Source organism: Xiphophorus hellerii, chromosome 20, assembly GCF_003331165.1.
Source record: "Xiphophorus hellerii strain 12219 chromosome 20, Xiphophorus_hellerii-4.1, whole genome shotgun sequence".
Taxonomy (NCBI): Eukaryota; Metazoa; Chordata; class Actinopteri; order Cyprinodontiformes; family Poeciliidae; genus Xiphophorus; species Xiphophorus hellerii.
Window position 1 is genome coordinate 4,993,622 of NC_045691.1, and position 26,668 is coordinate 5,020,289.

Consider the following 26,668-nt stretch of genomic DNA (forward strand, 5'->3'; position numbering starts at 1 on the left):
TTGTGCATTTCTGTTCAGCTGACCTGAATCAATCCTTTCTAAAATCACTTTTCCCTGTGAGTACAGCCGCAGGTCTTTTATGCAATGTCTCTACCAGCTTTGCACATCTGGAGATCAACAATTTCTCCATTTAATCATCTGCAAAACACATCTGAAAGCAGATATTTATATATCCGGTATACAAAAACACATCTTTTTTCATTGTCTGGCATTAAATCAGACATTGAATCAACATACAGTATGTCAGTTAGGGTTACCACAATTATTTAATTATTGGGTGACAGCATGAAAAGATCAGAAGAAATCATCAAGTACAGACATGTTTTGGCCTTAGCAACTTTCCTTCATCCCTTGGTACCTTCTAGATTCCCAAAGATTACACATGTATTTCTTCAAAAAATTATATTCAAGTAAAAAGTATGAAACTCTCCAGGACTCTCCTGTAATTAGCTCCAGCTTCTCTCTTCTGTGCAGAAAAAAAAATCCCCACATTATTCTGCCACCAACATGTTTCTCAGAGGTGTTGTGTTTAATGTGATGAACGGCTTTTTTTTTTATAGCTTTGCATAGTATTTTGTGTCTACTCCCATAAAGTCAACTGTTTATGACTTTCTTTAAGCCACAATTTTTCTTCTGGCTTCTAAAAACAGTCGGTAGTTTTGTATTTTATCTAATTCATCACTATTTGTGTATCTCATAAATCCCAATAAAACTTAATTTAAAGGAGTATGAATATTTATGTGGAGCACTTGCAAGTTCTATCTGTGGTTCAACCAGGAATGTCTAGAAGTCCTTATGAGTGTTTTTTTTTTTTTTTAGAAATAGTCTGACTTTATTAAAATCCTCTACTACAAATACAAACTCTCTTCAGCCCAATAGCCAGCTGGGTCAGGTAATACATGAGTCATACTCGGTCAATATTTTCTCCATTACGCACCAGCGCCATAAATCTTTGGGTTCAGTTTGAATCATTTCTGTAATGTTTTACTTTATGTCTTTGACCACTTCATCACTCTGTTATTTTTTGAGAACTGTAGCTTTCTTGGCTTTGGTTACTGGTGCGTTCAATGGCAGATGGGGAAATTTAATCTCCTTACAGGGAAAGTAGGTCCAGCAAACTGCCTAAAGAAAAATGATTCTAATTTTAATATAGCTAGTCAGAATTTATCACAAAAAGTAGCAAAAATCATGGCAGAACATTATCAATGCATTTTTTTCTCATTCCAGTTTTTGTTTTTATTGGGAAAGAAAAATGCAAGGATAAAGCAACTTTTTTTTGCCCTACAAATGGACTGTAAATCTGCAATGATCTTGATTTAAAGTTGGAAGATCAAGATGCTTCTGAAATCTTTGCCTTCTAAAAATCTGAACTTCTCAGGTTGGAGGTTGAATGGAAAGCAACAGGTCAGACATTACGTAGTGATGGGTCTGTGTTCATTAACGTCCTCATCACCGCTGCCACACTGTTTTAGACAACATCAAAACTGAGCCACTACAAATTAAACCAACTCCACCTTCGCACTGTCTGTAGCAAGAAAAGGTGTGTGGGAAAAAAAATCAATCTGTTTTCCATCGCATATTTGCAGGTTGAAGTCACACCTGACAGTGCAGAACATTGCAAGTAAATTGCTCAGTTTTATTTTGATTATGTCGCAAAGGCAATTATAAGATAATTAAGAAAAAGGTCATTTTGGAGTCGCTGTTGGCGGTGAGATGTGCTCCATCAGCTCATGGAAGTCACAGAGGCGGGTCTTCTGCTTACCACGGAGCACGGCTCCAACATGTTTCCTGAGCTTGCAAACCTTTTCCCCGATTCACATGAGCTAAGAGCCCAAAGCCACAATATATAACTGCTAGGTGGCTTTTTTTTATTATCTATTTCAGCATAAATGTGTCTTACAAGGTTAGTGTCTGAATTTGAAAGCGCTGCTTGAAAATAAATTCAGAGAAAGATGATTTGTGCTTTTTAAATGTTGCTGCATTTGCGTTTATAGGTTTTTTTTAGTGTATTTGTGGACAAGTGAGAGGGGAAAGTGAGGGCAGACATCAAAAGCAAACAGTAATGACATCAAATGAGACTCTGCATGAAATGAGTTGCATGTTTCTGCTGTGTTTTGGATCGGCGGTTTGTGTAATTGCTCATTAATATGACAGAGGCTTGTTTTGGCTTGCTGCTCTTCACGGTGGCCCTAGTTTGCATTTGTATGACCTTGTCCAGAGCAGGATAGTAACTGTGTCAGAGCCATGTTCAGAATCACCAATACGCAGTCAGGTAGGCCTTGTTAGTGCACAGGCACAATTAGCAACAATAGGAGAACCGTTTCAGATTGTTCATCTGTCAGATTCAGGTGTTGAATAAACAGTAATGCTCATTTCCTTTGTCTTACTTTAAGAACTGAATTTAGTTTTTGTGATGCTCAGAAAAGCAGTAGCTGTTTGGACTCACCCATAAGGTGGCAAAGTTTTGCAGATGCGCCTTCATTCCTTTTAGTTCCCACAAGAAAATTAAAGTGCTTGTGGCCCATAATCCAATTTTGTCTCTCCCACCCATACACAGAGAGTTTGCAGTGATTGCTTTAGGGAGCGGTGGCAGAGTAATATTAAAAATCTAGCCGTATTATTGTGATTGTATGCGCTTCAGCTAAAGCCTCCTGACTCGGGGATGTGAGCAGAGCTTCTTAAGTGCTCTCCTGGCAGCTTTGTGTTGCTTATAAGACAGGAGCTCTGGATACAATTCAATTAAGTTCGTAATATACCACAACAAGCTGTAGCTTCTTATTAAATTGTGACAGCGTAGTGATGTAGTCATAATGTAAGCCCGAGTTCTGGGCTGTGATTTTATGTCTTTTTCACTGAGTTTGTGTGATTTGTGTGATGGGTCTTTTGGAGTACCACTGATTAGGTCAATTCAAGCACTAATTATACTTTTTAATTCTAATTTTTTTAAATGAATGACATTATCCTGCTTTGATGTAGTTTTCTGATTTATTCTGAGATCTGTTTATGTTCATGTTTCTTGATTATAACATTTAAGACGGTAAAACTTGTTAAGATTAGAGTAGAAACAGGACAAGTGATGACATGTAGACAAGTTCAAAATTATAGCTTCACCCAGTTCTACAAACATGCCTTTTAAATAAAGATGCAATCTATTAAAAATGTGACAAAATAGAATTGGATGATTAGTGAATACTGGTTGTTAAGACATAAAAGGCAAATAAATGAGTTTAGTTATGCTTTCTGCTGAACTTATACTGGGACAAAACTGCTCAGGTCAGGACAAACGTCCTCAAATAATAATTTTTGTTTGGTTATGGCTTTTTTTTAAGGTGAGAAATTAGCAGAGGAAACTTGCTCTCAACTTTCTGTAGGATTCAAACTCTACAAATAATCGGTCAATTCAGACTCGCTACAAAACATCTGTTGGTAGAAAACAGCGAAATTCAAATCAATCAACATTTGCGACCCGAGAGGTTTTAGAACTAAAACGAATGAAACATTTACTGTCAACTAAAGTCCTGAAATCTAGGTAGCCTATCTGCTTTATTCATTAAATGGAGCTGACTTTATTGCCAGAAATCGCAGAACACAATGTTTTATTTTTATTTTGTTTAAGATAAATGAGATATTGGTAAAACTGATCGATATTTAAGGAGCCTGTGCACATCCTCTAAGTTGGTTTGCGACCAAGTTTTAACTCCCTTCTGATGTCTTGAGATGTTGCTACAATATTTTTATATATAATCTTCAATATAATGTTCCCGTCGGCCCATCAAGGTGCTGCCACCATGTACTTCACAGTAGGCCTGGTGTTGGCATGCTCCTGTTTTCCTCTGTATGTAACAATGGCCATTATGGCCTAGCTCTTAATTTTTCGTTTAGCCAGACTCTGGATATGTTTCCAATAATTTAGGTATTTTTCCCTGAGTGGGTTGAGTGTAATCTGGCTTTTTCTAATGCTTTTAGAGTAATGGTTTCTTTCACCCCATGTTGGTACAGGACTGCGTTCATTGCAGATAATGACACGATCTCAACAGCTTCAGCGAGCGTCTTAACGAGGTCTTTGCTTTTGTTCCATCTCACACAGAAACATGTTGATATCTGGGAACAGATTTCATCTCCCTCCTGTTTTATAAATCAAAGCCGAGTTTAATTGACATGATTTTATGTTTCTTCTTGAAAGTTGTCACCCTGTAATTGATCTGGTTGTTGAAGCAAACAGAAAAGGACAAAACAAATGGATTTGTCCAATGTCCACGTCTGGTTTGCCATGCCTGGTCTGCACAAAAACACATTTTAATCTGCTGGAGTGACAATATATCAAACTGTGGGTGTTTCTCAATATGACTTACTGTGTGGCATTCACTTCGACTGTAACGCCAGCCGCAGTGTTCTCACTCATATTAACTTCATCCAGCATGAAGCATGACTGACCTAAATCTCTGTTCAGTTGCAAACATAGAAAAAGAAAATTACCCCCCTTTCAAATTACACCACACTCCGCGTGGCATTCATATTCTGAGTCTGAGGCGTGTATGCAAGCCCGCCGTGTCCACTGTGGAACATATGAAGGTGCTTGCAAGAGAGTTGGGAAATGAAACGAAATTGATCTGTGGTTTAATATTAAGGAAGTGCTCTCTAATTTTCTTTCATCTCTTTTCTAAGCCCAGACAGACTGACCTTGTGAAATTTTAAAAAATCCCATTTAGTTTTTTCCACTAATAATGATTTGAAATACTGCCCATGTAAAAAAGAAATAAGCTGAGTGTCAGCATCAACAAAGCTTTGGACAGATTTATTGTTTAAACTTTCTCTTATTTTAACTTATAATTTTGAATCCTTTGGCTTTAGAAAAAGAGCTATTGATGCGTGTAAGTGTAAATTGAGCAATCCAAAATTATCACAATAGCATGATACATGAACTGTTTAATGGGATGACTGCCACTGTTTCCGTTACATTTTTCATTCAATGAATAAATTAATAGTTATCAGTTATTTCCTTAAAAAAAAAGCACAAATCATTTTCCGTGTTCCTCAGTTTGTGTGTTTCACTTGTTCTTTTCCACAGTGCTTAAAATGAGCTCTTCATAATTTGGGTGCTTGCTCCACTGATGGGTCATTGCTCCTGAGAGGTCATCAGAGGCCCATTCTGCTTAATTGAGGTGCATTTGGTTCTGTGAATGATGCTAGTTTCCTAACTGAGGAATATTATAAATGGTTCCCAAAGTGTTTAGACCAACATATTCATCATTAGTCATTCTTAGTCATGTGTTTTATGGACAATAAACTGAGCCTCAACAAAAGAAATTAACTATGTGTTTTGTTACACAAAGTTTTATTTAAAGGGGCAGTATTAGTGTTTTCCGGGCAGATAATGACATTTTATAGCACAATCAACTAACTATGTTATCTTCAGTTGCTATATATACATATATAAAATATGTCTTAAAAGAAATTTGACTTTGTTATTTAACATCTTGAAATTGGGGGACTGTCTATTTAAAAACTCTTGCTCTTTCTGAAGCTCCGCCTTCAGGAAGTCATCATAACATCGCGCCTCTATTTACTCTTTAACAATGTTTTTGCTAGTGTTGCACTGAGAAGCAGCTTGTATAATGAGCACAGCAGATGTAGTTCCACCAGGAGATGTGGCTGCTAATTGCTGCTGGCTAGTCTGAAGGAGCTGAATGGGGAGTTGTGGGGGAGGGGTGTGAATTGCTGCAGTGCAGTGCTGGAGCTAAATGCACAGTGGACCCCAGGATATTTGCTTTTCAGTAATTGCAGATTTACCTATACAAGGAATTTTTCTGTGAAATGTGACCCCAATTTATTTGCAAACTTTTTCATAAAGCATATCTAAAATTATTAAAGAAGAAAAACAGCTTAGGAAGCTGAAATATTTTGTTATAAAGCAATATAAAATAATGCTGCTTCTAAAGAAAAGCATGGGTTCCAATTGAGTTAAGGTAATCAGAATGTTTAAAAATCTTATGACTCAGATTCAACATCTTTAACCAGATAATATTTATCCTCTGTTGTGATGGTTTTGTAGACTTTACTTTATCTTTAGCAGATGTTTATTCTGATCCCTTCTCACTTCAATCCTTTGCCGGTTCATCGCCACATTTCTTACCCAACAATCCCAAACAAACCATTTCAGACCTCTTTACCGAAAACCACCAGTTTGCTGTTCTTTGTAGTTAAGTATTTTCATAAGTTATCCACTACGATTAATAAAAATGCTTAAATCCCATGCATTTTAAAATACAATTATATCATATTTTAAACTAAACGAGTATGAAATGTGACCCAAATAACAATCATATATCAATTAACATAATTTAATTGACGCGAAGATCCACATTGTGTTACAATGGACTGACCAGAATATAGAAAATTATTTTAAGTCATTGTGCTGTCAAAGTGGTTTCAAAATGTCCCCAACGGAGGTGAAACTTCACGCCTGGTTGGTATCCTGAGGCAGACGGATTGTTTCTGTGGAAGAACTACATCAGCAAAATTGCAAAGTTATAAAAATCTAACTGGACAGAATGAATGGCACATTTATCAGAAATTATCTTTGTAGTTCATTATTAACTACTAAATCTTTTTTCGCCACTACTTTGCTATGGAGGACTTTTTACATCTTTATATATGTGAAATATTCTTTTCTATTAGTATTCTTTTTTGAAAATCTGTACTGCCTTTCTTTATTAGAACTAAAGGATTTTATAATTGTCTTTTTTTTTTTTTTTAAACAACTTTGCTTACAGACCACTGTGAGGGAAGTTGCAAGTTTTACTTTTGCAAGATATCTGCAGTTCATGTTGACTTTCATCGATGACCGTTCCTCTGTATGTTTACCTGAGCTTAGTCATGCATATTTTTCTGCATAAGTTCTTGTCTGTATGCAAATTTCACTGATGCACTGTTTTATTTTTGCACTTTAAAGATGCAACTCAGATAACTTCCTCTTCCGGGTGTTGAGAAATATCTTTTGAATAAAACAACTAACACAAAGAGATGCTTTAATTTTATAGAAGACATTTGAAAAGGACGGGCTAAAATCACACAGTTTTTGCAGCTTTTCTGCCTTACTTTTTATTTTAAACTAGTTTTATTATCACCATTGTTTCCCTTACTTTTCTAAATGATTAGAGGAAGGACTGTTTGGATTAAAAAGTTCTTTTGAATGTCTTGTTTTATGTATTAAGTTGAGTGCCTCTCTGTCCAGGTATGAAATTCGGGACCCACATCTGGTTGAGGAAAGTGTTCTGAAGATCTTGAAGGAGAAGACGGACTTTGCCGACTACAGGCCCAGACCCTTCAACATGCGTGAATTCTACGAGCGAACGGGCCACGATATTAAGGAAATGCTGCTGTCTTGCTCCTACAGAGGGACGGAGTGCAGCGCTGAACACTTCAAAGTGGTAAGTCTTAATACTTACACTGCAAAAGCACAAACTATTACCAAAGATTTCTGACTATTTTCTAGTGACAAAACTAACTTACAATTAACTTTCCAGCAAGACATGGGCGCTTGTTTAGAGTCAATAATGCCTTAATATTGATGAAAAAATACTAATTCCACTGGCAGATTATTTCACTAATAACATTTTATTGCAAATTTTTTGCCCAGGTCCCTCTTGAAAATGAGATCTAGATCTCAACGGGGTTACCTGGTTAAATAAAGGATTAATAAAAAAATAAAAAATGTGAAAAATGTCATGTTATAAGTGAAATAATCTGCCAGTGGAATTAGTATTCTTTCATCAATATTAAGGCATTATTGACTTAAAACAAGCTCCTGTCTTGCTGAAATGTTACTAAGATATTTTTACTAGAAACTATTCAAAAATACTTGGTAAGATTTTATATTTTTGTAGTCAGCAGAGTGGTTTTATGAGCATGTTTGTAACACATGGTTGGTATTGCTACTGTTTTTCTTTTGGGGGTGTTTTTTTCGTTATTTTTTAAAGGCCTTTATGATGTGAGCATTGTGGAACAATTCTTACTTTTTCTTGCATATAGAAAATATTTTAATGACATAAAATGCTACGTTTAAAACATTTTTGCTCGACATTTGACAAAAAGGGTGTGACTAACGGAAAGACACACCACTCGATATGCAACAGTCTCTTATGCCATGTGTATTTGCAACAGTTAATTAAAAGTTATGCAACTCCTTCAGAAGAGCTGAAAAACATCATAATGTGTTTTCTTAAAATTGTCTAATCTTCTTCAGTAGAAATTGTGACGTTTTGCTTCGGCTCTTGTTTACAGCACCAGGAATTTAGTCATTTTCTTCTGTCATTGCTCAGCAGTTGTAATAAAATGCCTCATAGGGCTTGTTGGACAAGGGCTGCTTATTGCTATTGATGCAGGACTGATAAGTGCATTGATTCTCAATTAGACTTTAAATTCTGTGCAACAAAGTATTGAAGGAGGTCGATATTTCTTTGCACATTTGTGGCATGTCATTAACGACATCTTTAAAAGTGTGTTGAATAGATGATTTCAATTTCCTTAACCACTCATTTACAGTAGTAGAGTTTTTTTTTTAATACCACTAAGTCGCAGCAGAAAATCATCTCAGCGAAGTTTAAGTAAAATTAAACTTTTGAAAATACAGCCTTGATAGAACTCCTTTGGGTGACTCTTTGTATTTAGTTTTTGATCTTTGTGAAACACGGTTTTTGATCTAAAAGGCAGAGATGTGTAACGCCAAAACAAAACGTGGTGTAATGTTTCACTGCTACGGTGTTTAGTTTGATTAGAAGCAGGTCGGTAACATGAGCGTCCCTCAGAGTCCTCTAGAAGTAAGCAGGAGGCGTTTTAACATCAAGTGAAAAATACTGAGTGTAAATAAAACATTAAAACTCATCATTATTTTACAGGAAAACTGTGAACATTTCATCAAACTGTCGAGATACATTTGTGTGTATCTGTCCTGTCTACATGTTGACATTGTTTTACTTTTCCGTACATGTTAAATACTTCTCTTTAAATGTTTATAGTTTTCATAATTATGACTATTTCCATTTAAATAGTAGCAGAAGCCATGGTAAATATTTCTGCAGCACGTTTGTTTTCCCATTAACATGAATGTATTTTGAACAAATGCTCAAACAGATTTTTAGTGAAGATGAGTGATGTCTTACCATTTCTGCGTCTTATCAGAAATATAAATCGAATTAATATATTTTTGGAAATCTATCCCTCTGTGCCCTTCATAGTTTCTTAAGGGTGAAACATCTCAGGATCCCCCAACCCCCATTCCTATAAAAGCATGTAGTACAGCAATACCCACATCATTTGGCTCCTCTAATCTGCTGATGTGTTCACATTAAGTCTAGGTAGTTGTGTTTATGGCAGATGGTGCATAATATGGCTGTACTGTATTATTAGCAGTAGAGAAAATGGGTGAACAGCTCAGCAGAAAGTAACTAATGGTGCGGAAAGAATCTCCAGTGTGATAGAAAGTGTGACAAAAAGAAATGATAACAGCAAACCTGACTCTCACTGTGTGGAGCTTCTGCAGGTTTGTTCTCAGCGTCTATGATGTGTTTTGCTTTATGCTGCTTCGTCAGAAGCAGAAAATGGGAATAAAGTTGCTTTAACTTGACAAATTACCAAAAAGCTTTGATTTTAGATTATATTTCATCATATATGGCTGGATGTTTAAATGTAAAATAAACTTGTAAGCTTAATAACTTCGATTCATATATTTTACAGTCTCAACAACAGCAGAAGTTGATGCTAACATAGCAGGGAGTCAAAGTTGCACGGAAGACTCTAGGTATATGTTTACAGTTTGGTGGATGGGAAACAGAAGGACTCATTATTTATTAAACCAAAACCAGCAGCGTGCTGCGGCAGAGGCGTTTGTGTTTAAACCTAAAAAAAAAAAAAGGCAACCAAAGGTCAAAGCATACCATGGAGGATAAGGGGATAAGGGTCATTATAAATAAAAGAAAAAAATAATATACTCATGAATATACTTGGATTAGCATGTACAAAACATAAAGGGCAGACACAAGAAACTGAACACCTGACATAAGCTACATAAAAAATAGAAAGGTGTGTGATCAAAACGTATCATCATTTTAGTATCTATGGCTTTATTTCTACGTGAGTGACATGTGAACTGTCACAAAGTCAGTTGTATAATCTTGAGCTCTGGGGAGCCTGCTGCAGATAATATTCCTGTAAGTGTTTTTCCACTTTGAACACTCAAAGGCAACAGCGACAGACCTCAATCTGCAGCGAAAACTCTAACTTTGTGAGGCTCACCCTGCGGGTGCTAGCAGGGAGTCCAAGAGAAAGACAGATGACCAAGAGAGAAAGGGGTAGAGGAAAAGGAGCAGATATACAGAGACTGAAGCCTAGGTAACAACAAAGACTTGGGATGTAACTGGACATAATGGTCAAGTGCTCCAAAGAGACACAAAGGCACAAAATAACAGCTGCCACAACAGCAGCAACAAAGAAGTACTATTGGTGGACACCCAGCTTTGTGCTCATTTAACCTCCCAAAGACCACAGAGCTCCTGTGTATCTCCCTTCTCCAGCTGTCTTCTAGTTTTCCCTACACAATGCAGCGTGGCATGTCTCTTCTTTCCACTCATTTATTCCCCAAAATGTCTGCTTCTCCACTAACAAATCAAGGTAGAGAAAATAATTTTTTTAAATGGGTTGCAGTGATGTTTGGCTGCACTGGACAGATTAGAAAACATACAGAAGTCTTTGACACACATTATAATCCATCAATCAGTTTGATATATGTATGTAGTGGTATTATTTTTACTACAAGCAACAAAGGTTTCTTTTTTGTTACTGGCGTCATTTGTCCTCCAGCTGTAGAAGAGCCAGACAGGATAAAAGCTGCAACCTTGAGAGATTTGAAGAAGATCTCAACTCTGACGATAATCACAGTTTACAGTCATTTTTACTGATGTCACAAGTTATTTTATCCATTTTAAAACTGAACAGACGTGACAGAAGAAAACCAATTCAACAAAAAATGTTTTGTACTGATTTACAAAACATACAAAACTGTTCTGTGATAACTTTTTTAATGTTTTTCTACAAATCCAACAAAACAAACAAAAATTTAAATTTCTTTAGCTCTTTTGTCATTTTTGTAATTTTTTTCAGGATATCTGGGTCTTCTTATTATGCTATTCTATTAATACAAATACTATTTTATTATATATATTTTATTCTAAAAACATGAAACAAAAGAAAGCGTCAATTTTACCAAATTCTCTGCCAATTCTGAGCACTGACAGTCATTACAGTAATCAGGAGCATGCACATTTTTCTCTTTTGACCTAAAGAAATCCATCATTAAGGTTTGTACAAGGTGCAGCAATGAGTCCGAGAGCCTGAATAGGTGAAATGCAGAATGGTGCACTGAGTTTTTCAATAGGGAAGATGCATACTGCAGCAAAAAAACAAAAAGAAAAGATGGTGCAAGTTTTTCGGGCTGATCTTGACATAAATATTGCCCAGTTTAGGTTTTTAAGAAATGGCCAACATTAGCATTAAATAACTTTTTTTTTTTTTAAATCAGGTTTATACCATCATTTGTGATAGACACCTGCCTTATCATGACACATTATTGTCCTACATTTAGTCTTCTTTGAGTTGAAAAGCAATCACTTTCAGTATAGATGTCTGTACAGAAAAGCTTCCTGTAAAATCTTCGATAGTTGATTTCAGGAAACTGCTGCTGTATAAATGACAGAGTCATCAGCATATAAATATATCTTGGATGCAGTCACTGATATTAAAGTGGGGCTAAAAAGATCCTAGGAAAACTCTTTGACATCATAGGTGAATCTAACAGTTCTGCGGTGATTGTTAGATAAATGTGGCAGACTCCTATTTCCCAGTCTGTTCTACAATCTGATTGACTGCAATGTCAATGTGGCATAAATTTAACCTGTCCAGTCAAAGGCTGGAACTAAGAAAACAAGAGATGACAAGCAAAGAAAAGAAAAACGTAACAAAGTCTGTTTTTAAGAAATGTAATGTAATAAAAAAAATGTACATTAGAGTAGAAAACTATTATTCAACAGACCCAAGAAATAAGAATACATGTGTGTTATTCTTCAAGGTACAAACATTGTGTGTTTGTGCACATAAATCAGAATGTGGAGATCTTGTTAAATTATTCTTGACTTGAAATGTTTATTGATTCCAATAAACACCTGACTTTTTTATTTCTCCATTGATATTCAGATTTCTCTGTTTGTAGAGTAAAGAGACGGGATCAGTAGAGAAATCCTGCTCTCGGATTGAAGTTCACAAACTGTCTAAAGCAATATGTTAGCTTTATGCAGGACTTGTTTTGTCTTCTTAGAGAATTCAGTCATGAAATTTGAAAATTCGTTTTGCTTTTCTTTGGTTTTAGTTTAGAAGTTCATCCTTTAGAGGCAGGAACTGTTTTCCTGGCTGAGTTGCTTTGATTGTTTTGTTCTGTGTAGGTTTTGAGCTGCAAAAGGTTTTTTTTTGTACTTTGTAGGTTTATTACTGATGCATAACTTAAATCAGCTCGCCGGGATCCGATAACCTGTGTGTCTCAGAATTTTTGGAGCGGGTGGTCATTTATAAATCCCCGAAACAACATGCCATAAATCCGTATAATCATCAACTGTTTCTGACAGATTTCCCCTTTGTTCTACTCTTTCTTATTTATTTCTATTCTGGTCTCATCCATCAGCTTGAAGCTGATGATTCTGCTGTTCTTTTTTTGGCTGGCTGGCTAATTCCCACCCTTTTCCCTCCTGAGGATAATTCAATCAATTTGCTATTACTGTAGAACTCAAAGACATGGATCTATTAGGTTGTTGCTGAGTAATGAATGATTTTCTAATGAAAACAAAAAAAGAAAACAATTTCTCTTTTAGGGTAACAAGACTGCTGGCTTTCCCTGACACTAATTTTTCTTTTATTCTTATCTAGGGACAAAAATCTACTTATTAGGTAAAAAGATTTTGTAATTACTCATTTCAAGACATATTTTAAGTTTTGATATTTTCCCCAGGCGTGCTTGTGCTCTGTTTCTCAACTTCACCACTGTTTGCTCATTTGTCATTTAAATGTGAAACTGGAATATGTGTCACAATTCAAACAGTAATGACTCTAACAAAAAAAAATTAATATTATGCTATTAAAGTTACAAACTGAGCTATAAAAACACACACCATAAAATGTGGCCATGGGTGAACTGCCTGGAGCCTCCATCCCAGCAGAGAGGAAAGCAATGATAACAGGCGACAATTATCTGTCAGAGGGATTTGGAGAACGCGCATCCCCTGCATAAATAATGCACCCCATCTGACCCCATGGTCATACTTTTAATTACAAAACGAAGGCCATGTCTTTATTTATATAGGATAGGCTGGTGATGTGTATGTGGAGTCGAAAAGGGTTCAGGGACAAAGGGCGAAACGAAGATGAAAGCAAAATTCAGAGCATGAATGGATCTAAGAAGCTGTTTAATCCGTGTAACCCGGCCTGGTGTGTGTTTGTGTGGGGGGGAGGCACGCAGAAGGTGAGAGTGGTAGAAAAACGATTCACTGAACTGTACAAGCAGTTTGTGTTAACAACCATGCATGCTCTCTCTCACACCTGAGGTCAATTTAGAATCAGTAGTTGACCTTTAAGCACGTGAGTGTGGACCGTGGGTGGAAACCCCTGCAGAGAGAAGCCCACTCTGCAGACACGGAGAGAACAGGAGAGTCCACACAGAAAAGCTCCAGCCAGGATTCAAACTGGTGACCTTTAAACCCTGGGCTTAACATGCAAAAACACACACACACACTGAACAGGAAACATTAAATACAAACATTAGCCACATTTCCGTTGACTGTCCAATTGTGGATTTTGAAATTTCTAAAATAAATTTGCTGAATCGATTCATGCTAATTTAGAAAAAAAACTTGTATTTCAATAAAAAGTTTTGGCAATGGGTTGAGGTATTTGTTTGGTCTTATTTATTTTGCAAAACTGTAATGGAAAAACCTTTTTTGCATCATATGAATCACATGAACAACAGGAAAAAGACGACAGGAAGTGGTAGGATGATGATGGCTGCTGCAGGTTTTTTAATGTTTTATCTCCTGAACAAAATTATTCACATGCGATTTTAACTGCATTTCTTATTTAATGAAAAAAACACAGTTGCATATTTTTTTCATTAGTGGAATGTTAAAGTTTTGTGCATATTTGTAATGGAAACGCAGCTACTGATTGTTACCTCTTTGTTTTGGCTTGTGATGACTGTGACATACTTATTGTCCTTGGTTTTAAATATTCATGATTGCATATGTGAATAGTTTACGGTATTGTTTGCTGAATGTTATGGCCTATGAGACCATATGGTTGTAGAACAAATTCTTAATCTCAAAATCTGTTTACCTCTCTGGAAAATGAATAAAATACGAGCAAAATGACTGCTTATGGTGTTAGAGAAGATTAGCAGTTTGCCCTTGATGCATCTCGACTGAATTGATTCTCCAGGGCCAAGAGATTTGTTTTTCTTTTTTTACCCCATTTTTTGTTGTTTCCTGTATTCTTATTAATCAATAAGTTACTCTGCTGTGACGCTCATATTTTACACCATGTTATAAGGATAAATTTTGTTTTTCAAAACTCAAGTATTTCTAATTGAAACCAGAAAAACGTTTCAGAAAGTGTGAGGTCTCTGGAAAACTAACAACCCTAGTTGATATTCAAAAATGATTTAAGCTCTTGGCAGAAGTTGCCAGAATAAGCCCAATATTGTAGATGCCAAAACTCAGAGTGGGTTGTGGGCACTGGTGGGAAAATTTTTAGTTATTCTTATCCCACCGTGCAAATATTCAGCAGCAATTATCATATTCACATATTTCCTGACATTGTGAAGGCCTAATATTAATTAAACATCAAAGCAACACACTATTTTACATTGAATTACGTACCAGTCTAAGATCAGATTATTTCAGTTTTGTCAAAATGATTTGTTATCAATATTATTGTTACATCCAGTCCTAAAGAGCTAATTTCACCAACATGTTTGAATCAGATGAACGGTTCGTTACCAGGCGGATGACATGCCGAACCGGGAATTCAGCCAGTTGGTTCAGGTGTGCTGGACCAGATATGCATGTAGAAGTTTTTAGGACTTTGGCTGCCTGTGGTAATGATCTGTGCCAGACTGAGGCTCATTTCCAGCTGTGGTTGGTTTGGCCATGCTGAATGTCGATGCGAGACATGCAGCGGACGGGCCTGAAGAATTCCAGCTCAGCAGCAGAATATGAAGCAGGACTCGGCCGTCCCGGTGAACAGATCTGGGTATTCTCCACGCCGGTGCACAAACAGCAGACGTAAGGCTGAAATTCTGCAGATAGTTTGAGTTATTATTCACACGGTACTGACAGGTGGCAGCCTGCTTTATTAGGCAGCTAATTACCACCCAGTCATATTAGTGAAAAACGTTTTTTCTCCCCTTCTCTTTGTCCTCTCTCCATCATGTTTGTAATTTAGTCGTTCTTTTAGAAGCTTAATAGTCTGCCGTGGTACATTGCTATCGGAAAATTTCATTCTTCTCTACCACATTTGAATTAATTGAAGAAAAATGTGATTAATGGTTTTGGCATTTGAATTTGACTCTGATGATTACATCTGCTGATGGATGATGGTTGCCATAGGAGTCCATGCTGTTCCCTCTGATTTTATGATATAGCTTTTGTCCTAACTGTGTTATTGAATTTAAGACCGGAGGGGATGAATGACAGACGGGTCAAAAAGATGTTTCTTCATCCTGCGGATGACAGGGTACAGCTGTCATCTTGCACTTCTGTGTCTGGGGAGAAAAAGTGTGAAAAAAGGAAGATGGAGCTGCACTGTGTCCTGATGGGTTTTTATCTCACCAGGCATGTCTTAATTATTTTTTCCATTGTCTTCCTGGTAGATGTCCTATCATAAAAAACACCAGCCTTTGATTCCCATCTCTCTCTTTTTTAGGTATTGATGTTTCATTGTATGGAAACAAATTAGAAATTGTTGGTTGTGATTAGAAAAAAAAACTGTTCATGTATTCTTCTACAGATAATTTTTTCTTACTTCCAAATATGTCAAATATTAAGATTAAGTTAATTGGTTTTCCAGAGTCTGAAATAGTGACCATGAAGTTTTCTAGTTAAAATAAATGAACTTAAAGAGCCCTGTATTAAATGACAACAGTTTACATAAACTGAAGAAAATCTAACAATAGAAAGTGATGAAGTATCTATAAACAGAGCAGAACAAAGTCTTCTACTGCTGATAAATCCTATTGTTCTCTTTGTGAAGTACATCTGTGGTTTCCCGGCTCAGAAGTCTTGTGATGATCTGTTTTTTGATGTCGCTGCAACAGCAGAATCCACATGTTGTATCTGCCCCAGTTAGTCAGCGATTCAGTCACTCAGCAGCGTTTTCATCTGAATTAATAAAAGATGCTTTAGATATTTTTCTGATGAGAACAGAGGCTTGTCACTCAAGGCACACACAACCTCTGTGTGTCCTTGCTTTCGTCTGTTCCAGCACCAATGCCTGCAGGCAGCAGAGCAGCCATTGGTTGTTGTGCATATTGTTCAAGGTTTTGCAGTTAATCTTAAAGATTCAGCTTTCAAAAAGTTGGGATCAGAATTTTATTGTTTTTTTTTTTTCACTTTTTTTTTGTTTCAATAAGAAACACCAATCCACAGAATAAAAAGAGAGAAATATTTAAAAAAGAAATCTTTTTATATGCTTTTCAGACTTACTTAACGGATGAAGGACTAGTGGAAGTGAACTCAAGGGCAAAGAAATGCAATAGCTATTTATTTATTTATCTATTATAACATTATAGAATATCCATCAGTTTCTTGAGTATTTACATGACTCTGCCATGTCCATAACTATTTAAAATGTTTCATTGAGATTTCGTTTCTAAACTTGTTCTAAATTAAAACTAGCTTAATAATTTCTATTTGCACAATTGATCATTTTTCTGTTTTCTTTCTCTTTCTACCAAAAACTGGATGAATAAAGTCTTTTGTTTGGTGTTTTGGTCTCAACTAACCTTTTTTTGGAAGGACATTTTAGTTTACAGAGACTTCATAATTAATTTCATTTGCTGTTCCTGTTGTTTTAAAATGTCTTCCAGTGTTAAATGTTCATTAGAATTTTATTGATCTTTGAGAGTTTATTGTCCATCAAAATTAATCTCGACAGCCTAGTGATTTCAAACTTCTCACACAATGTGTTGCAGTTGTTCTGAGCACAACTTTATTTTTAAACATTTTTTGTAAACTCAGAGATTGAAGACGTTGTACGACTCAAATGTTTTAAAAGTCAAAACCAGATCCTGAAACTTTGATTAAATATCAGATATTGCTGCGTTGCAGACTTACGTTTTAGACTGACATAGCTTTTTCGTCAGATTAAACTCATAATGGTTAACAAATAGAGGCGAGTAGATTCACAAAAAAATATAAAGATGTTTTATGTTGAAGATATTTTTCTTGTTTTTAAATTGCACTTTTCAAATTTTTTAAATATCATCGCACGATAAAACAGCACAAGAAAATGGATTTTCTATCATAATGCATCAAAAAGGATCGATATTCTGAGTAAATACTGTTTATACTGTGATATAAAGAATAAGTGACTGTAAGAAAGTAAAGCATTTCTGACTGGTGCTTTATGATTTTGTATTAAAGATGAATATCAAAGCCTTGACATAAAAGTGATGAAGTCTTGGTGACAATAAGATGGCTGTTTGTTGCAGTTCTTTGAGTTCCAGAGGATTTAACAAAAAAAAAACTTCCTCATCTTCCTTCGTCATTGCTTCAGTTCTTTTAAACCTGTTGATTCTTCTTACCATACATATAATTTCCTTCTAGCCCTCCTCTGCCTTTCTTGAATGGCATGCTCTCTTGTTTTTTCTCATTTTTGAAGAGACTGTACAGCAGGAGAAGTTCTGGGTGACTAATCAACACCATGAGAATTTCAAAAGTACAGTACTATAAATTAAGAAGTAAAAGTAGTTTGTAGGAATTTCTTGGGGTGGAAATAATTGGTATAGCAGTGATTTGAAGAAATTGCAAGTTACTTTTGTCACAGAATAAATATGCACCAGTGGAAGATTTTACTTTCTCAGAACATGCTACTGGAATAAAAACTAGCGCAGTTTGGCCACAGACAGCTGGTACTGATTCCCCTCACAGGTAATTTGGCAGAATTCATGCCTTGCATTAGCTCAGTTAACAGTGCAAGACAGTGAAAATTATGATGCATATTAATGACACCTAAAATTTCTAAAACCCTTGACTTCAATGCCAGCCTATACCTTCTTTCTTTTATTTATTATTTAAGAAGATAATATTCAAAACTGTTGATTACAGGGACTACTTTTCATCAACGTTTACCATTTCATCTTTTGAAAGGCTGGAGGCCATTAGTCTGGATGGAAGCTGAATTTAATGAGGGAAAAATTAACATAAAGAATGGCAAGGAGGACATTTTGTTAGAATATAAATTATTGAACAAAATACGTATCGAGTGTTGTTAGTTCTTAACTTCAGTGGACTGTAAAATTGCTGATGAGAATTGGCTAATAATAGCAAATCAAGTTTCAGATTCCAACTATCAGTGCAGCAAATGATGCATTATTTAAAGATGAATTTGGACCATAACACAGAAGCTGATGCCTGATACTTCTACTTTGAGTGAGCTCTTTGATTTAACATTTAAAATGCTACAAGATACAATTTTCTGACTTTTTTATAATGTATAAATACATTCTTTGCTCCTTCTGGACATTTACTGTCCTGCAGGGTTTAGATGCAGCCCTGCTACAAAACACCTGAATAAAATGAATGACTCAATATCAGGCCTTTGCCAAACTTGATGTCATTATGTCCGATGGTCTGAATAAATCTAAATCAAAACATCATGTTACCGATCAAAAAAGTTATAAGCATGATTTTATTGATCAGGTGCTCCATACTTAATTCTATTTTTGTTTTTGCTGGAAATAAACATCATCTTTATTTTAACTTAAAAAAAAACAAACTCTCATCATCTCATCCTGCTTATCTCTGTGTTTACTTATGATTAAAATGTCACAGTTATTTACTTTTTATTTTCTATCACCACAGGTGCTACTGGAAAAAAATTGGAAAGCAGTCAGACCTCCCTTAAATATTGCTGAATCCACAATTCACACCAGCCTAGATTACCATGTGGAGACCACAGAAAGGAGCAGGCAGCACATTCATGCAGTCCATCTAATTTATATCTCCATTCAGGATTTAAAACGTGTGTGTGCGTTCGTTGGCGTGAGTGTGTGTGTGGGCTGGTTATGCACTTATCTCAGGCTTGTGCACACAAACAGTAATCAGTAAAATTCCAGATTTAATATCCAACTTTAAGAGCTCTGGTTGTGCTGACGAGCAACTTTGTTAGTTAAATCTCTGAAAAGCAAAGGTCATGCTATTTTTAAATGTAGCTCTCTCTTTTGAGTCTGAAAAGTTGCCAGTTTGTAATTTAGTAATCTGGTGCAGCTCAGCTGCTCCTGCCTTTTTTTCTGCCTTTGATTGTGTTTGCATTACTGTGCTGCATGTGCATGAATAAACATGTAATAATTTCAGCGCTGCATTTGTTATTTATGGGTAAATATGTCTATGGGTTGCAGTTACTGTAGCTGCTGCAGCACTTCTTTTAATATTGGAAAGTATTTTTGTCGTAATGGCAGACTGACAGCTACAGCAACTTTGCCAAGGCCAGGTTACAAATCAGTGGCTGGAAGCTGACAGCAGAGATGAACCAAAGCTTAAAATACAGCTAGTGTACAATTAATCTGTCACCAACTTTATGCTTCTGCTTACTGAAGGAGCAAAACGGCTGGGTACATAAGTACAGGGATGATTGTTTATGGGAGGAGGAGGAAGGTTGCGTTGTAGTCTGCATGACCAGATAGAGTATTTTTTTCACTTTTTCCAAACAGAAGCACTGTGTTCAAGCTACTCTGGGGTTTGACTTGCGCTGTTATCCAGTGTTTGACCCCCTGTGTTGGTGTGAGTAAAAGGTAAACAAGTAGAGCTCAGTATTCTGTGAAAAGTTTCACTCTGTCGAGGCCTCACAGCATATTTTCTGTTTTGAGGGATTTGAGGAGTCTTGTGTGTCAGCATGCTGCCCATCCCCCATCCCCCGCTGATGTTTGAATATCTGCTTAGTTGAACTTTCCTGTTGACTCAGTTATATCTCCCCCAGGATACATTTTTATCTCAGCCTTGTCTAAAGAAGACTTTAGATAAGGCTGAAAAGAATCAACTTGGGCTATTATCACTTCAGCTGTTTAGTCCACAAACTAGTTCATTTCATCCCTTGGTGGGGTTCGTTTGTATGGATGTGAACATGACAACAAGGGTGCTGACCGAATCCTTCTGAAGGCAGCCTCCTCCAAACGGTTTCCCAAACCGAATCTAGAGCGCTTCGTTTATGGTGTGAACGTGATCTGACTGTGATCCAAATCAACTACCATGTGAACACTGCAATCTGGATCCAAACGCCTTCCTGTAGGCAGGTTTGTGTTGCATTGTGGGATGTGGTAAAGTAAGCTAACCACATTGGTGCATCTTTTTTCATATGAAAATTTGAAGCTCTCTAAATCATTCAATATACTTCTCAAATACTTTTCAACTGTTTACATTTCTAGCCATTTGTTGGAGTGTTGTTGCTTTCGTTGTTTTCATTGACCTGCAGTAAAACTAATTGCCCATTAGGACATGAATAAAGAGCAGAATCTGAATCTTAAGGAAGCACATTGGTGTCCAAATGAGGCTAAAATGCTGAGTCATTGCTTGAGCTAAATTTTGAGTCAAAAGGACAAAATAAAGTCAAATTTTTGCTAAGGTTGTACTGATAAATCAGCCCCAATTTCCTTAATTTTGATTGAATCGACCACCACTTTCATGTGAAAACAAATTGATCTCAGCGAAAGATCAGCACAGTTGTATGAAATCTGTAATTATTTAATACAGTCCTAGGCGAGTACAAAAAAAATCCTGTCCAAGCGGAGGGATCCAAGTCCAAGAAATCAAGATGGGAAAGAAAGTTGGAACAAAGGCTTGAATGCTTGATAGAAAGGACGAAGACAAACTGGCAAGGAAAAGCTGCAGACAGTGAGGTAAAAATAGACAAAGAAAGAAAGACAGAGACACAGGTGGATAGCATAAGGGTTTGGCAGAGTCTGATTATCGGAGAGAATCTCAGGAAGTTAACTTGTCTGAAATGAAACTGAAAATTAGCGCAGAAAATAAAACCGTAAGTTCAAAAAGAACAATACCAAATATACAACTTTAAAACCCTTAGAGCTGGACATAACAGAAACAAGGCTTAATGCTTGGATTCGTCGCAGTATTTAGTTTACTGCCAGAGTTACGAACATAGAAACTTTACCTTTATTTGAAGAGCATTAGATTTAAATACGTGACATTCTTGACAAACATTTATAGGATCTGTAATCTCGGGGGATGGAACGGCTTATCTTAAACCTAAACTGATCAAAGCTCTAAAGATTTGTATTTTTGACCTTTAAGATCTGAAAATACCATTTTTGTTTTTTAAGGTTGACGTCAGTAACGTTAAGTGGACTATCTTGCTTTGTGAAACTGTACAATCACGGCACAGACTGTCTTTGCCAAATGTTTAAAAAAACTGACCTTATTCAATGTCATTTAGGTTCTATAAGTTTAATAATATTCCCTTGAAGAAGTAGATGTATTGCTGCTGTTGATTTAAAAATTTTTATGGCATTTATGTGGAATATGTCCAGCTTTGCACAGTTAGAGGCAGCAGTTTTTTCATGTTCTTTACAAAATAGCTCAGTCAGATTAGATGATGCATGACTGACTACAACAAATTTTAACGGTCTCATAACTTCTTAGTTGGTTTTAGGTCTTCTTATTCTTTTTTTTTTTTTCATCCTCCCCTCCAGGGGGTCTTTTGTGGGCTCTAGTGTCCCTTATATGAAAGTAGGCTGACAGGAAACGGGGAAGGAGAGGGGGGAAGACATGCAGTAAATGTCGCCGGGTCGGGGAATCGAACCCGCGATGGCCGCGTCGAGGACTCAAGGCCTCCAAACGTGGGTCGCGCTATCCCTTCAGCACGCCCCAGGTCTGCTTATTCTACCACAGTTTGATCAAACGATTACATTGTAGCTCTGGCTGTTTTTAAGTATTGTTGTGCTAGACGTTGAACCTCCTTCTGAATCTGAAGTCTTTTGAAACCTACAACAGCTTTTTTTCTGTATTGTCCAGTATTTGGCTCCATTTGTCTGCCAATCAACACTGACCAGCCTTTGTGTGTTTGCAGTAGACAAATAATCCCACAGCCCAATGTAGCCACCACCATGTTTCACTGTGGGCATAATGTGCTCAGAGTGATCTAGAGAGTTAATTAAGGCTATCGAAAAAGTTTCAATTTGGTCTGATTTCACCAGAAGACCTTCCCCTTCATGGCTTGTGACAAACTCTAGAGCTTTTACTTTTTGACTTGTAGAATGCAGAACTAATAGCTGCCCTGTTGACACATTAGCTGTCCTCTCCTTGCCTGACCGTTAACTTTAGGTAAATGATCAGGTCTTAGTAGGTCTTTGTAGGTTCACAATTGTCATTATTGGTGATGATTAAAATTTGGAATGTTTTTTTAAGACCCAAACTGTCTACTGTAGTTTTTGACTTTCAGTAGGCCTATAAACAATAAATCAGTCGCATAAAATAAAACAAGCTCAATAAGTTCCATTTGTATGATTTATTATTTTTCTCTTTTCTCTCTCTTTTTACCAAAACTAGTACATTTGCCTCAACTAGCCTTTTTTTGAAAGATAATTTTGTTTACAGAGCCTTTATATTCCATTTTATTTGTTGTTTCTGTAGTTGTTATTTATTTTGAATATTTAAAATGTTTTTCAGTTTCAGTGTTAAATGTTTATCGGAATTTAGGGTTATTAATGTTTGAGCATTATTTATTGCATTATTTTGCCTTTACCATTACATTTTTAGAAAATGTTAAAATTAAAGCAGCAATATTATCATTTATCGCAAAAACTTCTGGGGCAATTTATCATCCCGTAAAATGTGTTATAATGACAGGCCTATTTTCAGGATGCAGTTTGTTCACTGATGTACTCAAACAAGCAGAATAAAGTAAAGATGAATAAATACAAATGCATGCTTTTTTTAAATCAATATTTTTAAACCATTTATAATTTTCCTTCCATGTCAGAGTTATATGTGCTACGTTGTTTATCTTGCGGTTATTGTGTGAAATGTAAAAAAGTTCAAGTGGAATGAATGCATTTTTCTCTCTTACCACTCTCTGCAAACACACTACGATATGAGTGTAGGTTTTCTTCACCTTCCTGTTTGTCTTCATGTTGCTTTTTTTATGACCACACTAAAACAATCTTTATTTCATGTTTAAAAGCACTTGTTTTCCCAGATAACGTCACTCTAATTAAGCATCAGAACCCCCTATTTGAAAAGGTCACCTTATTTCTCTACCATTTGCTGCTGATCTAAATGCATGATGGACGATGTATCTTATAGCCACTCGTGTCTAGACGTCTTCAGCACTCTTCAGAAAACAATATCTTGGGTTAAACGTTTTATGAGTTTTATATTTTTGTATGTTTTCAAACCCAGGTTGTAATTTATTTTGTTCTTTTATCTTTTTTTTGTCATCTTATTGTTTCAGCCATGTTTAAAGTGTGTTTGCAGAGGTATTTAAAGCTGCCATTGTTGATTTGATTATTCCACTTGTTCTACAACTGTGTTATGTGGAGGTGGAACAGAGTTTGATTGCATAAAAAAATGCCAAATAGGCTTCCAGTGCAACACGGGCTGATGACTTAGACATGTTTACCGATGGTTGGCGTCATTTATCCTTTTTTAAATCAGACTTAATTAATACTGACCCATTTTCCTATTTACTGTCACTCTTAGAAAGGCACAAAAATGACAGTATTGTGATTTTAACAATCACATTGAAAAAAGAAAAACTATTTAGCTTAAAATTTACTGCATATCTTGTATACCCTTACTGACCCTTACTGTCGAATAGACAGGGACTATTTGGGTCATTCTTTCTAAATTGATTATTTCTTGGATAATCGATTTGCATTTGACAAAATGTAATGTTTGTTGCTTGTTTCACAACTTGTGACTGTATGATGCTTTTGGGATGTAAAGCACTCTGTCCTGCTTTGTTGCTGAAATGTGATATATAAATCGACTTGACTTGGAATAGATAGGACACATAAATTAATCTTATCAACATTCAGCCCTGCAGTGACCCAAAAACCTTCACTTTCTTGTTCAAGATGCACCACACAGTCACAGCCAGACTAATCGGTTTGTTGAGCAGACTATAGAAGCTGTTTTGTACTTAGAAAATCAGAACCTTCTTTTTTTATTTGGCTATTTTCTGAAAATCCCACCACTGTTATATCTGAGTCTCACAGTGTCCTTTCCTTCAGAAGTACGGAGATGGCCTTTTTCTAGTTTAAAGCCTGGCTCAGCCGGGCAGTACAGCTGCACTTGATGTGCTGAGGAAATAAAAAGGTTTCACTTAACAACTGCTGTGCATGACTTCATCCTGCAGATTATACTCAATCGAGTGAAGCCTGAAAGCAGGGATTGCTGTGTCAAAGCAGAGGGTCGGTGCTGGTGTTGCCACTAAGGTGTCAGCATGGCACTGTGTAGAATCCGTGTTAATGTCACAAATACTGAAGTTACTTTGTAATCAGCTAAATGTCATGAAATTATACAGCACTGTTTAAACACCATGAGTCATCCCCCATTTTATATTAGCCTGAGTCTCCTGTGTGCTTTCCGAATGATCTTAATAAACATTTCTTCAGGCTTTCTGAAGCTTCTCCATGCTTTTCTTTCAAATTTCCCTGTTTTTCAATTATCTTCTTTGTGTCAAGTGTTTATTGGATTTGCTCTTGTAGTCTGGATCAAGATTTAGACTAAAATTTTGAGAGGTAAATAAAATTGAAAGGATGACAAACCTCCAGAAAGCCCAAATAGGTCTTAAGAAAATGTTTAGAAATTGTAAACAAGTATTTACACCATTTTAGAGTAATTCCATACAGTCTGGTCTGTTGGAGGAAAAGATAGTCGATAAGAGTTGATTAAAACTTTAGTACAAAGCTTAGCATTGCTATTTTATGTCACTAAATAAATTATTAGCAGTGGTGGACACACTTCCACTAATGTGCTAATAGTTCAGCAAATTTTGTTTAGCGCTTTAGCACTTTTCCTAACTTTGAAAATTCTTAGCACACTTAGCTTGCACTAAATAAATTCTAAACAGCTTTTTCACATCTGTCAAAGTTTTGGTTATTAACTGTATTCGACATTTATATTCATGCAAATATCTTTAAGTAGTTAAAGACTGTCTACGCAGCAGTTTCATTTCCTGTCTTGTTTAACTTTATATCAAACAAGTAATATACTGGAACAAAATAAAACATGTAGCATAGAGAACAAGATAAACCAAATATATAAGAGCAACGTAGAACATGTAAATTATGTCATAATTAAATTGGGGCTTGAGGTTGGTAGTCTTTCAAGGGCAGATATAATTTGAATTTACGTTAGTGCTTTAGCTTGTTAAATACTGTGTTGCTATATTAGCATTAGCGGTAATGGTACCTAAAAAGTTCAACTAACTTTTTAGTTAGCTGTTCACACCACTGATTATTAACTACACTTGCTCCATATTGGGCAAAAATAATGGTTAGCTATTCCAGTATGTGTGCACTATATCCAGAAGACATCCTGCTCTGAATGTACTGAAGGTATATATTAAAAATATTCAAATATCAGCCACCCAGAGAAAGCATACAGGAGTAGATCTTGGTGCAAGTGTGTGAGTAAACGCTTGATGTGTACTGATATGCATGATTACAAGTATGTAGATATCCGGCGCTCTCAGCTGGGCAGCCACAGGTCAGGGCTCTCTAACCTGATATGGATCTCAGATTTTCTAAAGGAGGCAATACCTGCCGCATTTTTACCAGCAATGTAGAGAGGAGCAGTAAACAGCTATTACTATGCGCTGCCACAGTCTGGACCAGCATTACAGATACTGCCTATATTTTGTGGATCTGCTTGCCCATTAGTGTCACACTTTAAATGTGTGGTACTGGGGGAAAATGCATATTTTTTAGCCGTTAAACAGGTTTTAATGAATCATCTGGGTAATGGTGCGGTAAGCCATGAGGCAGGGAGGAACAATGAGAGAAACATGGCAGCTTGCAATGGCTTGTGTGTCCACTTTGTTATCACACTGCCCTTGCCTGTCACTGGGAATAGGTTTCATTTCCTGGTATTATTCCTGGTATTATTCCCTTCCTTTGTTCACTTACATCAATATTACACAGGCTAGTCATAAGGATGATATATGTGCATTATATTTCCTGGGTTTTAGTAAAGAAAGTCCAGCAGAATTACAATCCTAGAAAAGTATTTTGCTTTGTCAACATGTGCAGTGTTCCTGGTAAAGATGGATAATAAGCTCTGAAATGAGTCCATCTTTTGTTGCTGCACCATAATCTCACATTAAAAATTTTAGAAAATTGTTC

General features: G+C 36.2%; 1 protein-coding gene across 1 annotated transcript in view; it reads left to right on the forward strand.

Moving 5' to 3' along the window:
- asic1b (acid-sensing (proton-gated) ion channel 1b) overlaps positions 1-26,668 on the forward strand; it is a 192,234-nt gene that overhangs the window by 6,704 nt on the left and 158,862 nt on the right. Inside the window, exon 2 of the mRNA XM_032549871.1 lies at positions 7,235-7,430. Coding sequence (XP_032405762.1) covers positions 7,235-7,430 — 196 coding nt within the window. The remainder of the gene's footprint in view (positions 1-7,234; positions 7,431-26,668) is intronic.